Below are 16935 nucleotides of genomic sequence, written 5' to 3'. Positions count from 1 at the left end.
AAAACCATAGACTCAGTTTTAATCAGAGCCCAAACTCAAGGTAAAGTATTTCTTTACCCTCGGCTGATCTCATGAATATGCTCCCATCACAGGGCTGCTGAAGCTCAGGGTGGAGAGGGCAGGCTTCATCTCGCCCAGAGCTGCTGCCCTTCCCTGTTACATTAGGCAGCTTATTTCAAGTTTAATCTTTCTTAAAGTTGGTAAAAGTAGGAATAAAATGTTGAGAGTAGGACACAATATATTTCCATTATGACTTAAAAACAACACAAGAAATATATCTTAAAAAAATAAAAAACACCCAACAGAAAAGTCACTTTTTAAAAGATATTCATTTACAATTATTTTATTAAACAATCATCTTTTACATGTCATCACACCTTACCCCTGAAGTGCAAAAAACAGTTTGAGGTATTAAAACTGAAGGAATATTTGCACATATTTTGTAAGGTTTTCACACTATAATAACTGGAATATTCAGTATAACTAAATGCTACATATAACTGCAGGTATATAAGAATAAAGTTATTTAAAGCAAACTGGTTTGTCTCATTATAGCTTTGGACCTCACATTCGTGACATTAAAGGTGGCAAAAATAATATGTAATTTAAGTTGCTTGCAAATTGATATGCCCATTATTCTGTTTTAGAGAACAGTGTCTAGAATTTGAAAGGTTAACAACTGAAATGGTAGTCATCCCCAAAGCACAAAAACCAAACTGACAAACCAGTTTCAATGATATAATGTCCTATTCACGGGATTTAATACTTAGATCAATGTCAAGTCATTTACAGTATCTGAAACAGATTTACCAGAATATTCCAATGCTATCCATGTATATGGAGGGTCATATAAATAGCATGGTTCATGCTTTTTCTGTAAGATTTTTCCCTTTATATTAGTAAATAAATTGCTAATACAGACAAAGTTCAGAATGGTTACTTCAATCATTTTGAAGTTAGTTTGAAGTAACATGAGGAAGAGGAGATTGGCTTTTTAAGTCTTAGACTTTGTTATATTGAAGAAATTATCCAGAGACTTTATAGATCCCACTTTCCTCTGATTGTGTCTTTTCCTTGAAAGAGAAAGTTGAGGCAGTTATTACTCTATAGCTAATTAGTGTAATACAAATACTTTTTTCTGAACTGTTCAGGAAAATTGGAAAAAAGGTGTTTTTTGATTTGATAACTGATTTAATTATTAACTTTAGCGCATAGGCACTTCATTTAAAACAAATATAAACTTGCATATTGCTTTGCATCACAAACTTGTTTGGTAAAATTGAGTCCTGAATAATGGGTCACAAATATTAAATAGTAACTAGTCTCTACAGCAGTTTTTACAGTTAAAACACCACTTTGAGTAGCTGCATGTGCTAGGTTTTGGTGTTTATCACTGAGTTGTTTTATTTGCTCCACTGCATGAATAAATTAGACAAAGGAAAGGTTGATTTTTTTCTGTAAGAATATAGGTTTAAAAGTTGGCTTTTTAAAACTTTTTCCAAAACTGATAAAAAATAAAATGCTTCTTGTGGGTTACTATTAGAGGAAAATACTATTTCTGAAAAAGTAGGCCTCCTCCAGACTATATGTTTTCTCTACATGAGAAATTTGTAAGAAAAGAAACATTTTTCCCCCATGCAGACCCCAACAAAGTTCTGCAAAACATATTTAACCTGTTTCCTCTTTGTTCTAGGGAAAGAAAGGAACCTAGGTTGTTAAAAACCCTCATAGGAACACTATGCTTGTGTGTGGGGACAATGTCCTCTCCCACAATTACTGTTTGTTTTCCCACATGATGGTTCCTGAATTAAGAATAATCTGCAGTTGTTGCACAGCTGCAGAAGCAGCTGAGGGGTTTACCTGGGAGCAGAGTGAACACGTGCTGATGTTCTTGCTTGAACCAGGAGAAAACTGATCACAGCTTCTTCTACCAGATGAATAATGACCAAGTGTCACTTAGTATCCTTTAGAGGCTTACAACTACTTTTACTGTTCACTGCAAAAATGGATGCTCCCTCCAGGTTAGGATACATTACCCGAGTTTTTATTTTTGTTTTTTTTAATATATGTTTTCAGACATGGAAATCACCAAAAACGTAGGAGGTCATAGAATGAGAAATTAAATCTCAGGTGTCCAAATTGGCTAATCCAATTAAAACCTATCCCCAAGCTGCAGTTATCTGAATAAAACAAAAAACAACTTTCATTTCAGGACTATATATGCAAATCTAAGTGCCATCACAATAATTTTTAATACTTAGGGGATAAAATGCAACAATTTTTTTTTTCCTATGGCCACCTTTTCTCTCCAAAACCAATAATCAAAAGAAAATTGAAATGAAATGAAATAATGACAGATCTTGTAAGATCTAAATCCTGAATGTTGTTTGCTTATTGTCAGTATACCCAGAGGTGCCATACAAATAGGGTTGACCACAAACATACGTGACAAAAGTAATATTATCAAAATTCTCTCACTATTGTTATGCTAACAAGCTACACTCTATCCAGCCTGCAAATATCAAATGCTGGCTGGCATTCAACTGCAGTCACACACTGTAGAGTCAGTGAAGCCCTTTCTCGAGAGCTGGGGCCTGTGACAGTCAGTCAAAGACTGGGTTGCGTATGCCATTCAACACCAAACTGGTGGGTGCCTTCCTATGTAACAGGGCCAGTGAGCACAGAAGAAGGGAAAAGCTTATGACTCCCAGAATGACCATTCCTGATATCAGGGCACTGGTGACAGCGTTCAGCTGAAAAGGAGGTTCATTCGGAGAACCTGCAAGTAATAAACACACTCAATAGAAAGGTTCAACATCAGATTTATCTTAACTTATCCCAATTTATGCCTGCAAAGCCTCTGTCAGCAGTATCTTGTAGAATAATAGCATCAGACTATGCTACAATAGTAGCATCAGATTATGCTACAATTTATTTGACTTCAATTCATTACCCAAAAGTGTTAGTCACTCAGTCATGTCCAGCTCTTTGTGACTCCATGGCCTGTAGGCCTGCCAGGCTCCTCTGTCCATGGAATTCTCCAGGTAAGAATAATGGATTGGGTAGCCATTCCCTTCTCCAGGGAATTTTCCTGACCTAGGGATTGAACCTGGTCTCCTGCATCGCAGGCAGATTCTTTACAATCTGAGCTACCAGGGAAGCCCAAAGGACTGTACAATTTAGAGGCCTGGTATCCCCTGAGTAGCCAAAAATTTTACTTATAATATGTTAAAAAATTGACCAACAGATTGCATATGAGTTCAGAAATTCTCAGTGAACTGTTATTTAAAATGCAATAAACTTGTAAAACCAGAGCTCATTATATTTAGTTGATGACAGTTTTGCAACTAATTACCAAAAAATACTTAACATTTTTAAAAATTATACTTTCACTTTCAATATATGTTAATTATCTTACCAAGCTGTGAATTGTTGGTCGGTGTCTCATCTGAGGGGAAGAAGAGAGAAATGAAAGTAATATTGTGTCTCCAAATATTTACCAATGTCTAATTCTGTAATTGCTTTTCACCTATATGTCCCCTCACCTTCATCCACAAGCTCCTTGGGAAAGGCAATAATGAAATTCTCCTAGACTCTCTGCTTTCTCATTTCCTGTTACACATGTCCAAGATTTCTTCATCTATCCATTCCTTCATATCTATACTCTGACACTACTCTGAGTGCACAAATAAAATCGTACAACATACTATGCTAAATTCTTTCCTGCTGACTTCACTTTATTATTATATCTCTAGTCAGGTTAGTGGGGGAAGTAATTGTTAACATCTTACTATTAATACATTTTTTAGAGCAGTATAACGTGCTATTTAATTCTTTTATAGAGAAATAGTCATTATTTAGTGCCACTCTATTTTAAGTAATGCTGATTTTTCCATCATATTCTGCAGAAAACATCAAGTTCCCAGAAGATAAATTCATACTTAATAACTAAATGAAAGGAAAACATGACTCTTGAGCTTGAGTTGTAATTATTTGCATTTGTTAAGTAAGAGACTGAAGCTGTTGGTTCTTCACTTTTCCCTGACAAACACAGCAGATGCAGTGACCACTCTCACTTGGTTTCCCAGTTTTTGTTACCCATTTTTTAATCATATAGCAATTAACCCTTGAACTTATACAACCAGTGGATTTTATATTTGTGTTTAAACATGTGGGTGTATATGTGTGCCTGTATTATTTGAATCACAAAGTGTGTGCAGTTGGCTAGTGCTTCTGGAATATAAATATTATTATAATTAATATGTGTGTAATGCCACACAGTATACAAAGTGCTATCTCATATGTTATCACATTTATTTTCATAATTGCCATATGGTTTAGATATTATTGCTACTCCCATTTTACAGATGAAGAAACTTCCATCACAGCCTTTATAATAAAGTAAACATACACTTAAATAAAAGCTTAGTTTCAGAATCCTTTTCCTAAAATAATATAAACTAGCAAGTGTGAAAAATGTTTTTAGTAAAAAGATAAATATCTCAAGTGACAAAACTCTAGGATTAATATTTGAAACAATTGATGGGAGAAGCTTGTGAGATGTTTATAAAACAGCTGATGGCATTTCTTTTCAAACATATGAGTGTTGGCAGAAATGATGGTTCTGCTGTTTGGTCCTGAAGTACAATGTCCAAAATAAATAGAGCACTCATTCATAGTATTCTTTAAATGGTGTAGTGCATTGTTATAGGACAAATAGAAAAAAATATCAGTTTTCATTATAAGACATGTTCAGGAAAATCCTTACCTCCAACTAACACTATCCTACAAGGACAACTGCTTCTCATGGAAACAGATAGGATTTGCACACTGTGATTAATTGATCCAAAAGATCCATGTTCCCAAAATGAGATGCCTCACTAGGATATGGAAGAGGATATCTAATGCTGTAAAATTCCTTTCTAAAAGTTATTCTTTGTTTAGGAATTACATTTATTTGTTATTTTAAAAAAGGTTTCTCTTAAAGAATGAAAAGCTTCCTGGTATATATCTCAAATTAAGCAAAAGTTCCATGACTGTAATGACCTATTTTTTGCACTTTCAGATTCACAGAAGAAATCAGAATATCCCCTCCTCTTTTACGTTACTACCAGCACTTTTGTAAGAGCAACATCCCAGTTGTCACCCACGAGGACTTGGATGTGGACAAAATCTCCATGTGGAGATGAAAATGCGAAAGGAGCTACATGCGCTGCAGGTTCCAGGACTCTGAAAAACTGAGAGCATCCTACCTTTGGCAGATGGCTGAAATCAGAATGTGTAACACTTGAATATTGTTTGCAAGTGTACTTGATACTACATAAGGTCAGAGAGAATAAGGTTATCCGTTATCTGCTGTTTCCTGGCATCCTGCAATGTTAGGATCATTGCAATTAAAAGGAAAATCAAAGCTCTGTCTAGAAAGAGGTGGTAGTGATTTTCCAGGAACTTTCTATCACCACACATTTCAGTTTTTTTCTCACACCAACTTGGTCTTACACACTTCTACACTAAAAGTCATCTTATGGAATTTGACCAGATTGGAAATCTAAACCTGGGGAGATCTTCAAAAAAACACATAGCTAGCTGAGGACTCATAGCAGGAAAGTGATAGCAGCAATACCACAGCTGTTTAAAAGCCAGAAGTGGCAGATAAATTGTCATTCTCTGCTTTTCTCTCAGATAAGTAGCTGAAATAGATGGAAAACGTAAACATCTGTACAAAGATATATACAGAATGAATATTCTCCTTTCTTAGCACAAGCAAACTTTTTTTTTTTTTTTTAAGTCTTCAATTACCTATGTGGTAAAAGGAACCACATATTTCAAGTTGAGAACCTTGGAAGTTTTTACTCTCCACTGTGTCATGGAGTAGCCATTTCATCTCTACCTTTGAATTCTAAGATCCCCAAGGGCAAAGACTGTGGCCTCTTCTCTGCTTTATTTCCAGTTCCTAGAAGAGTTGCTGTCCGTGGAGGGACTAAATAAATAGGCTAGAGTGAATTATTCCCTATCCATGAAACTCAATGACCCTAGTTTAACAAGTGTTTGGCTTGGACTTCTCCACAGGAATTTATATTTTAAAAAATTAGGTACTATTGTTTTTCAGTGATTGTACCTTTAAATTTCCAGAATTGTACCCCATGATAAGCATTTCCCTACCAAATAATTATAGCCTTTTAGAGCCTAAAATAAGAACATTTCATGAACTTTGAGGATTTTGAATTCTGAGGATGTATATAATTTTCTAAATCAGCTAACAAAAGATAAACAATATTGGGTAAAAAATAACCAGAATGGATTTGATTTCATTAAAATAAAAACAAGACGGAAGTTCTGAGGTTTAACAACTTTTTGAACTTGATCCAAGACAGATGTCTATGGGAAGGAGTGGTTCAATGAGTAAACAGAGCAAAAATTCCAAGTATCAGAGAACTCTAAAGAGAGGAAATCATGCCTGAAATTAGACTTGCTTTTGAAAGTCACAGGATCTGCAGAGAGAAATTCTAGCTGAACTAAGGTAAAAATAAAGTGAAACTCAGGGAATAAGGTATCCCTGATCATTAAGCTGGACATATAATTTATATAGAATTTGCCCGTGGATGGATATGGCTTGATTTTTGAGTTGCATTGGTTGCTTAGTTGCTAAGTCATGTCTGACTCTTTTGCGACCCCATGTGCTGTAGCCCACCAGGCTCCTCTAGCCATAGGATTTCTCAGGCAGGAATACTAGAGTAGGTTGCCATTTCCTTCTCCAGAGTCGTGTTTACATGGAATTAAAGTTTTTTAATTGTAAGGATATTATAGTATTATAGCAAAAACATTATTATACATGGTCCTCTAGGTAGTGAGGTCACCATGATATCCAAATAAAGACCATCCTACTGTTATTTATCAAAATCATGATAAATAAATCCACAGAGAGTGAGAGAGAAATGAACTTTAAACATGACCCTGTGGAGCTGTACCAGTAGAGAGACCAAGGTGACTAAGAGACAATCTTAGTGCTTTGGGAAATAAATGTCATCTCTGAGGTGGAAATAAGTCTCAGTTGGAAAGGAAGAAATTCAGGCATGACATCAGATGTACTGTTATCAAAAGCATTAGTTCTCTGAGGTTTTAACATAGATATTTTGGATGACTAGACATGATATGGGTGAAACTTATAAACCTGGATAGCTGGTTAGCTACAGTAGGAATAGAAACTGCTACTGGGATTTGGATATCTTAATAATTTTGATCTGTTTTTAAAATTATATTATACTGAAAGTGAAAGTGTTAGTCACTCAGTCATGTCCAACTCTTTGGGACCCTATGGACTCTACCAGGCTTCTCTATCCATGGGATTCTCCAGGCAAGAATACTGAAATGGGTTGCCATTTCCTCCTCCAGGGAATCTTTCCAACCCAGGGATTGAAACTGGGTCTCCTGCATTGCAGGAGGATTTTTTACCACTGAGCCAGCAGAGAAGCCCTATATTATAATTGCAAATTATTTAAAATGTGTTATCATTAGTTTGATTTGATCCATGTAAGAAAGAAGCAAGGAGGTTAATAAGGAAGAAAGTAATCCACTTTCCTACATCTCAACATCCGCAGAGAGATGTGATTTTTAAGGTTCTTTTCTTACAACAAACTGAAATGCTCTATAGAAATAAGAATATTTTTCTTTGTGCCTACTCAAAAGCATTCATAATTATTGGCAATAAGAACTGAGTTTCCATGCAGCATAACTCTATGAGCTATTTCTGACAGCTAGAGATAAGAATTGGGCCTCTGACAAACCACAAACCAGTCATTTTCAAACCATTCAAAATATTCCAAATTATCAAGGAGGATGAACTAAGTTTGAAATTTTATATTTAATAAATTCATGAATTTTTTTAATGGCCTATTAGTTTGTTTGCTTTTTTTAATTACTAATATGTCTACACAAACACAAAGAAGTAAATAATTAAAGCAATTATCTGGATTTTTCAGAACCAAGTGACTTTTTTCCTAATTATCTCTTTCAGATGAAACTTTCTTTTCACTTTGGGATAGGAGGTATGGGAGAAAAGGTAAAGATAATCTAATTGAAACATAATAATAACCTATGCCTAATATAAAATGGAGAAAAATGATTACCATATAATCCAAATCAGAACTCCACTTTTCTTTTTAGACAAATTTAGAACAATAGAGTTAGATAGAATCTGAAAGTCCACTTTTTCAAACCTTTTATTTTAAAAATAAAGAAATAAAGAAACATTTTCCCAGGGAAGTGAAGTAATATCCCAAGTCCTACATCTTATTAGGACATAAGCTGAACTAGAACCAATTTTTCAAACTTCAGTGTGTGTTATTTATAATGCATGTCTGTTTCATCCAACTCAGCAGTCCCCAAACTTTTGGCACCAGGGACCAGTTTCATTGAAGACAATTTTTCCATGGACCATGGTTGGAATAGGAGCATGGTTTCTGGATGAGTCAAGAGAAATACATTTATTGTGTACTTTATTTTTATTATTATTATATCAGCTTTACCTCAGATCTACTTCAGGCATTAGATCCCAGAGGCTGGGGAATCCTGATCCAAGTAATTCTGGATGTCTCTGGGTTCACATTCATAAAAGCAGTATCCCTTTGGAGAGTGTTTGTAAGTGTATGTGTATGGACGCACATGCACAGATAATTGTATATATGAGAATGTATTATATAAACAACTGTGGCCATTAGATTCAAGAGCACAAATGTGTGTACTGGTAGGGGTATTTACATACTATTGCTATTCAGGATCCTGAAAGGAAGCAATTGGTATTCAAACTGGTAATTTAAGGAGATTTAATAAGACAGTCCTTCTAGTCAAGGCTATGGTTTTTCCAGTGGTCATGTATGGATGTGAAAGTTGGACTGTGAAGAAAGCTGAGCGCCGAAGAATTGGTGCTATTGAACTGTGGTGTTGGAGAAGACTCTTGAGAGTCCCTTAGACTGCAAGGAGATCCAACCAGTCCATTCTAAAGATCAGCCCTGGGTGTTCTTTGAAAGGAATGATGCTAAAGCTGAAACTCCAGTACTTTGGCCACCTCATGTGAAGAATTGACTCATTGGAAAAGACCCTGATGTTGGGAGGGATTGGGGGCAGGAGGAGAAGGGGACGACAGAGGATGAGATGGCTGGATGGCATCACCGACTCAATGGACATGAGTTTGGGTGAACTCCGGGAGTTGGTGATGGACAGGGAGGCCTGGCGTGCTGCAATTCATGGGGTCACAAAGAGTCGGACACGACTGAGCGACTGAACTGAACCGACTAGGACAATTTATAAAAATGGGGGCTTCCCTGATAGCTCAGTTGGCAAAGAATTGCCTGCAATGTGGGAGACCCTGATTTGATTCCTGGGTTGGGAAAATCCCCTGGAGAAGGGATAGGCTACCTACTCCAGTGTTCTTGGGCTTAACGTGTGGCTCAGCTGGTAAAACATCTGCCTGCAATGTGGGAGACCTGGGTTCAATCCCTAGGTTGGGAAGATCCCCTGGAGAAGGGAAAGGCTACTCACTCCAGTATTCTGGCATGGAAAATTCCATGAACAATCCATGGGGTCGCAAAGAGTAGGACAGGACTGAGAGATTTTCACTTCACTCACTTTATAAAGATGGAGGGAATTCACAAGAGAAAGTCAAGTTACTAGGACTATGGGTTAAAGGGAGAGATTCCAGAACTCTGAGAGAGTAGTTGAATGGAGACTGTTGTCTGGTGGGAGCCATGTGAACCTCACACCCATCCTCTGACAGCGCCACCTATGGGTCTAGTCCAACCAGAAACTATACTTGGCAAGGCATCCATCCAGCGGATGCAGTTCACAGAGATAAGTGTTTTAGGTCAGAGAGGGGCTGGGAAGGGCAGAGTAGATCTGGATGGGCAAATGAAACATGTCCAGAAGCGTACTGTGTGTGTGTGTTTGTGTATGTGTGTGTGTATGTGTGAAGGGAAATGTGGTAAAGACAATATTGCCCTTTGTGAGTCAGTTGAATAAAGAGGAAACTACCATGAAATTAAAGTTGTCTAGCAATTTATCTTGTCTCACAGTTAATTAATGCTATTTAGGAACTATTTTGAGTTATGCCTATAAGCCAAAGAACAAGCTGTTTTGGAACCATCTATTACTACACACAAAAGGAGGCGCACTCTTACCACTCCGAGTAATGATGGGACCCGCAGAGAGTACGGCGTTTCCAGAAATACTCTGGGGATTCAAAGTGGTCCTCCTCCCCACATCTCGCCTTTCTCTGTGGCCACAAACCTAAGGAGTTAATGAAAAGAAGTGAAATTCCACACCAGCACTAAATTGGTTCTTTATGGCCATTTGGAAAGCAGATTCTTTTAGAAGAGATACCACATGTTTAATTTTATTCAGTTACTTCTGTGCATTTAATTACTTTGCATATAACTGCTACAGTGTTTCTTATCCTGGCTTGGGCCACATTTCTTATTTCCTTCTGATGTAATTGTGCATCGCCTCATTAATTTACATAGCTCAACAGCTCTCCTGAAAAAGAGATGTGTTTATCAAACTTTTCTACTTTTATTTCTCTCAAGCCTTTAGTAAATTTTTCCCTGAAAAATTGGTCAGCATAGAGCCAAGGAAATGCAGACTCATCATTTAACCCCACCTGATACAGAATGAATATAATCAATGATTGTAAAGAAATACATGAATTTGAGCACACATATAAACACATTAAAGCTTGTTGTTGTTCAGCTGCTCAGTCATGCCTAACTCTTTGTGACCCCATGGACTGCAGCACCCAAGGCTTCCCTTGTCCTTCACCATCTCCCAGAGCTTGCTCAAACTCATGTCCATTGAGTTAGTGATGCCATCCAAACATCTCGTCCTCTGTTGTCCCCTTCTCCTGCCTTCAATCTTTCCCAGCATCAGAGTCTTTTCCAATGAGTCAGCTCTTTGGATCAGGTGGCCAAAGTATTGGAGCTTCAGCCTCAGCATCAATCCTTCCAATGAATAGCCAGGATTGATTTCCTTTAGGATTAACTGGTTGGATCTCCTTGCAGTCCAAGGGACTCTCAAGAGTCTTCTCCAACACCACAGTTCAAAAGCATCAACTCTTCAGCACTCAGCTCTCACATTCATATATGACTACTGAAAAAAACATAGCATTGACTATACAGACATTAAAGCTATTTTAAATCAAAAAAAATGGCTGCATTTTTCTCAGGTTAATATTGAGTTTGTGTGTGTATTCTCAGTCATTTAGTCATGTCCAACTCTCCAATCCTATGGACTGTAGCCCACCAAGCTCCTCTGCCCAGGGAATTTTCCAGGCAAGAATACCAGATTGGCTTGCCATTATTTAATCCATGTTAATATTGGTATGATCCTAGAGGGCCTATCAGAAATAGAATTTTATTTCTTCACTAGTAAATGGGTGTATATTTTAGTGGCAGCTATATGAGCTTCCCTGGTGGCTCAGATAGTAAAGAATCTGCCTGCAATGCTGGAGACCCAGGTTTCAATCCCTGGATAGGCAAGACCCCCTGAAAAAGGAAATGGCTACTCATTCCAGTAATTTTGCATGGAGAACTCTATGGACAGAGGAGTTTACTGGGCTACAGCCCATGGGATTGCAGAGTCGAACATGACTGAGTGACTAACAGATATGTAGTACAGATCCACATCTTTTATAGTTTTTATCTTTTAATACCAGGGATTCCCTGGCCATCTGGTCAATCAACCTTTCTAGTGCCAGTGCTGCCCCCACCACAGGCTTGCCCATCATCCTCTGATCTGCTCCGTAGCCCTACTGAGACTGGAAGTTCGCAGGTTACTCTGTTTCTTGTGTCTGTGCTTTGACCATCCTTTGGTGTAGAATGTCTCTGTCTTCAAAATCACATCTCTTCAATCAAGTCTCTCATCTTCTTCTGTTTCACCTCTCTCACAATGATGAATAGTGCCTTTTGCTACAATGCATATATATGTTTGCCTTTGCATCATAACATTTTGTCATATTTTATTCCTTGACTATCTCATGCTTATAACAATTAAGCTAATTAAATTCAGAATTCATGCACGCATCTCTGTATTCCCAGTATAATGCTTGGCACAAAGTAGGTATTCAAGACATCTTTACTGGATGAATGAAAAAATTGTACTTCAAACTATCTGACCTGATGCATATTCACTTTCTATGTAGAAATAAGTTCCTAACACTTGATAACCTTCAGCTTAGTTTAATACAACAGTTCAGAATAAAGTTATCAAAAACCTACTGGCATGAGGAAGGGGCAGTCATCAGCTCTGCAGAGCTTGGTAACGCAGTGCAGGAAGACAGTAGACATTTTCTGATTCTTGTGTTTCACAAATCGGAACACTTCAAAAGAAAAGCGGCCCCGCTGGCTTCTGCCGTTTTCAATGACGGTAGTTTGAGGATCTTTGTCACAGCTGCATGTTAGAGAAAGTGACAACAATTAATACTGGAAAGTACGAACCCACCATGACTTGTACATTAATTTCTGCAATATTAAGAGGGTTTCCCCAGCGCCCATTACATTAAGAGCTAACAAAATTATGCCGTGTTACAGATTTGTAATAGGAAAACAAGCTAACTCAACAGAGGTAGGAGTGACATAGTTCATAAAATTTAAACAAATCAGTTTATGATTACAATATTTCTGCCAAATTTTAGAGGAATCATACCCTTATATGTTGAAAAATCCAAACAGCATAAAATATACAAAGTAAAACATCTGTCTTTGCCCTTGGCCATGCCCTTGCACGCCCACACACAAACCTGCCTGAGGTGATCTCACATGTTACTGCAGCCTCACAGGACATATGCAAGTAGAAACAGAAGCCATATTCTCAATGTTCCCCTCTTCTTAAACAAATCATAGCAAACTCTCTATATTGTTTTGTATCTTGCCTTTTTAAAGTTTAACAATGTAACTTAGAGATCTCTCTGTATCAATAGAGACCCTCCTTCATCTTTTCTCACAGTTGTATACTATTTCATCATGCACATGTGCTGGAGTTGACAAAACCTGTGTCCCATGTATATTTCCTTGCTTTGTTTTGAATCTTTTGAATTTTACAAATAATAATGAACAGCATTACAATGCATCATTTGGAAAATGTGCAGGGTTATCTTATCTTATATATATATATCTTACATATATCCTTATATGTCTGTAAGGATCATTCAACAGACTTTGCCATATTGCCCTAAGTATTGCCACATTTTGCACTGTCCCAGTAATGTATAAAAAATACTTAATTTCCCTCAGAGCTATATCAACAAAGTATATGCATAAAATTCTGGATTATTCCCTATTTGACAGGGACAATAAACCATCATCATGTAATATTATTTCAGCTTTTTGTTAGTGTGAATGGATATGTGCATTTATCATATATATTAGAGCCATTCGTATTTCTTTATCTGAAATTTGTTTATGTTTTTTGCCCAAATTTTAATTGTATTATTGGCCTTTCCTTTCTGATTCCTTTAAATCCTTGGTTTTTAAGAAATGTGGTTCCTTGTTTGTTATATAAATTGTGAATTGTTTTACTTTGTTGCTTGGCTTTGGCCAGTCCTCACTGTGTGTGTGTGTCTGTGTGTGCATGTGCCTATGTACATATGTTTGAGAAATTTTATTTTTATATAATTTAACTTTAAATGTTTTATTTTATGGCTTCTAGTATGTGGGCTAAAGATGATTTTCCATACTCCAAAGTTCTAATGATATTTTGCATTTTCTCTCCCATCACTTTTAAATCTGTAGTTTTTACATTTAAATTAATAATCCATTTAAAGTTTATCATGGTATAATGAGCAAAGTACAGATACTTTATTTTTCTTATGATTATCTACTGCCCTGCACTGTTTTTAAAACTCTCTGTCAATCCCACTGATTTGCATATTATCGCACTCTATTGGGATTTCTTTGGAAGGAATGATGCTAAAGCTGAAACTCCAGTACTTTGGCCACTTCATGCGAAGAGTTGACTCATTGGAAAAGACTCTGATGCTGGGAGGGATTGGGGGCAGGAGGAGAAGGGGAAGACAGAGGATGAGATGGCTGGATGGCATCACTGACTCGATGGACGTGAGTCTGAGTGAACTCCGGGAGTTGGTGATGGACAGGGAGGCCTGGCGTGCTGTGATTCATGGGGTCGCAAAGAGTTGGACACGACTGAGCGACTGAACTGAACTGACTGATCACCTAATAAATGACCATGCTTTGGATCTATTTTCAACTGAGTATTGTAAATTTTTATCTACATGTCTAGCCTCACATAATATCATACTTCTTAATAACTTTAGAGTGTCTATTAACTGCAACCTCTGGTAGTATCATATCCTTCTCATTTCCTTGTAGATTTCCCCCTTTCTTTTGTATTTTATAAATTTTTTGTTCATCTGTTTTTTCTCGATTCAGTTAGCTTATGAGTCTCTGTCCTTGTAGGTGTGCATTTCTCCAGGCTGTTTCTAGGTTCTACGGCACTGGCACCCTCAGCATTCACTTTTCTTCCCCACTTCTCCTGCCACCTCTTCCCACACCACTTCCTCCCAGCCTTTTCCTATACTGTATGTTTTGGTCTTATTAACTAATTTTATCAACACTAACAAATATTTTGTAATTTCTAGGTTTTCTTTTCGTCCTAATCTCACTGAAAATGTCATTTGGGGAACGATTTTGGTCTCTATAGTTTCCAAGAAGAAAACTGAAAGAACTAAGCTGAAACCATAGTCATACTAGAAGTCTAACGATCATATTCCAGATTATAATATGCAATGATTATAGAAATTGTGAAATTTCTATAGATTATAGAAAAACAAAAATGTCAAAGCAAAATGATCCACAATCTCATTGTGCATACATAACCATGGTGAATCTTTTGATGTATTAATATTTCCTTACACTCTTTTCTATAATATATAAATGAGGTCAATTGTACAATTGTATATGCTAATTCTTTCATTTCATATTTTAATACATTTAAATTGTAAACAACCACATATTTATAAAGATAGGACTATCGAGAAGACAGAAGGGAAAGAAATAAAATAGAACAAATCTTTTTTTCTATTTTATAAATAACTTTGTGTGATTATAATGCCTACGTGAGCTTTCAACTTGCTGCTTCTCCATAATTCGCCTACCCCTTTCCTTGCTGCTGAACATGCAGTTGGTTCCTATTTTTACTATTCTAAATAGCACTGATAGACAAGAAGATGATAAATACTTTTAGAATATGCTTCCTAACTCACAAATGTAGAATCAAAAGATATGAAATCTTTTAAGAATTTTTTTTAAGGATATTGTTTCCCAAAAATGTTAACCAAATGAACACTTCCAGCAATAGGATGAGTGTCAGTTTGATCATACACTCTGAGTAGCACCTTAACCTTGATTAACCAATAAAATTTATTCTTTTGATTTCCCATCATATTATTCCCATCATGTGTCAATAAGCAGCAGTGATCAGAGCCAACTGTATTTTATAAGCATGATTAGAAGCCATTGCTTGACTCTCAAGTCTGTTCTCCTGTCAGATAAAAAAGCTGAAAAGGAACTAGGATGATTGAATGTTTTTATGATCCATGTCCCTTTTTCCCAAATGTAGATTACGTTCACTCTATCACTGTCTATTGGGGAATGAAGTCAAAGTTATTGCATCTGATTTAAAAAAAAAAAGTGGTAGGCTTTCATTTTAAATGCTGATAAATGAAGAAAAGCATTATGGGGTCTAAATTATCTAGACCATTACTTTAATTTTACTCTCCTTTTGACATACCATGAGACAGTCTAGTTTCATAAAAATAGTCACTGCCTTTCTCTTATTGCCAATAATCTCTTAACCATGCTTTTCCTAAGACAATGAAATATTCCCGTATGACCTAAACATGAATAAAACATCTTTGATGTGCCAAACTTACTTGTAACTTTCATCCAACAATAGCCCTTTCAGCATTTCATGTTGAAAACTGTTCTCCACTTTTACACTTCCAACTATATTTTAATTTTTGTTCAGAATGTTCAGAACTTTAAATTTAAAAGCTATAAAAGTACCTTGTAATTCATCTGTCTTCAATTTTCTATTGGAATTATCTACAATTGAATTATTGCTATCAATACAAGACTTAGACACCTACCTAAGGAAGAGATCATATCGAGTATCATCATTTGGGTTCCCTGATGGGGTCGTGTAGCAATAATCCATTAAGACATTCCATCTGCAAGGAAAAGGAAGAATAATCTAGAGTCAGAGTCTCCTTTGGATATTAGTTATTAACCCAAAGGAAGTAGATATTCACAAACATTTACTCCAGGGAATATAGTTGTTTAACTAATTATTTCCTGAGACTTCTAGTTTAATAAAATGTTCTCCTAAACTCAGAATGTTTAAAAGTCTGCAACAGATTGCCATTGCACATCAACTATCACATAAAACCAAGAACAGAAATGCCAAGAAGACAAAAAGGGAGAAGGCAAAGTAGAACCAAATTTCTCAAGACCACCAATCTCTTCAGGATGCAAAGTTTAAATAATAATATACGAGAAACCCAAAATAAATCATATGCATGTTACAATTTTTTATTAAGGTAGAACTGGATCTTTACTTTTGAATTTCCTTTCAATTTTGATCATCCTGGATTTTCTAAGAATCAGACGAAATGACTTATTTGGTTATTTTGAAGAGATGTTTCTGGGGATTGTTAAATATATTTGTGGGCCAGAGTTCTTTTGTTGTTTTAAATAAACATTTATTGAATATTAGCACAAACATAGGATGGCTTCCCCTGTGGCTCAGCAATTAAGAATCCACCTGTAAAGCAGAAAATGCAGGAGATGCAGGTGCAATTCCTGGGTCAGGAAGATCCCTTGGATGAGGGCATGGCAATCCATTCCAGTATTCTTTCCTGGAGAATCCCATGAA

The 16935-nt window shown here is 36.5% G+C and overlaps 1 protein-coding gene across 2 annotated transcripts in view; it reads right to left on the bottom strand.

The window, feature by feature from the left end:
• Nucleotides 1-294: 294 nt before the first annotated feature.
• The window catches only part of ZPLD1 (zona pellucida like domain containing 1), an 83981-nt gene continuing 67340 nt past the window's right edge, over nt 295-16935 (bottom strand). For both annotated transcript variants that reach the window (XM_015470957.3, XM_059887786.1), the window contains exons 8-12: nt 16151-16231; nt 12264-12435; nt 10173-10281; nt 3419-3448; nt 295-2779 (exon numbers count right to left, since the gene is read on the bottom strand). In XM_015470957.3, coding sequence (XP_015326443.1) covers nt 2604-2779; nt 3419-3448; nt 10173-10281; nt 12264-12435; nt 16151-16231 — 568 coding nt within the window. In that variant the 3' untranslated portion in view covers nt 295-2603. The remainder of the gene's footprint in view (nt 2780-3418; nt 3449-10172; nt 10282-12263; nt 12436-16150; nt 16232-16935) is intronic.

Source organism: Bos taurus, chromosome 1 (assembly GCF_002263795.3).
Source record: "Bos taurus isolate L1 Dominette 01449 registration number 42190680 breed Hereford chromosome 1, ARS-UCD2.0, whole genome shotgun sequence".
Lineage (NCBI taxonomy): Eukaryota > Metazoa > Chordata > Mammalia > Artiodactyla > Bovidae > Bos > Bos taurus.
Note: the sequence above shows the minus strand (reverse complement) of the source record. Positions and strands in the feature narration are given on the sequence as shown.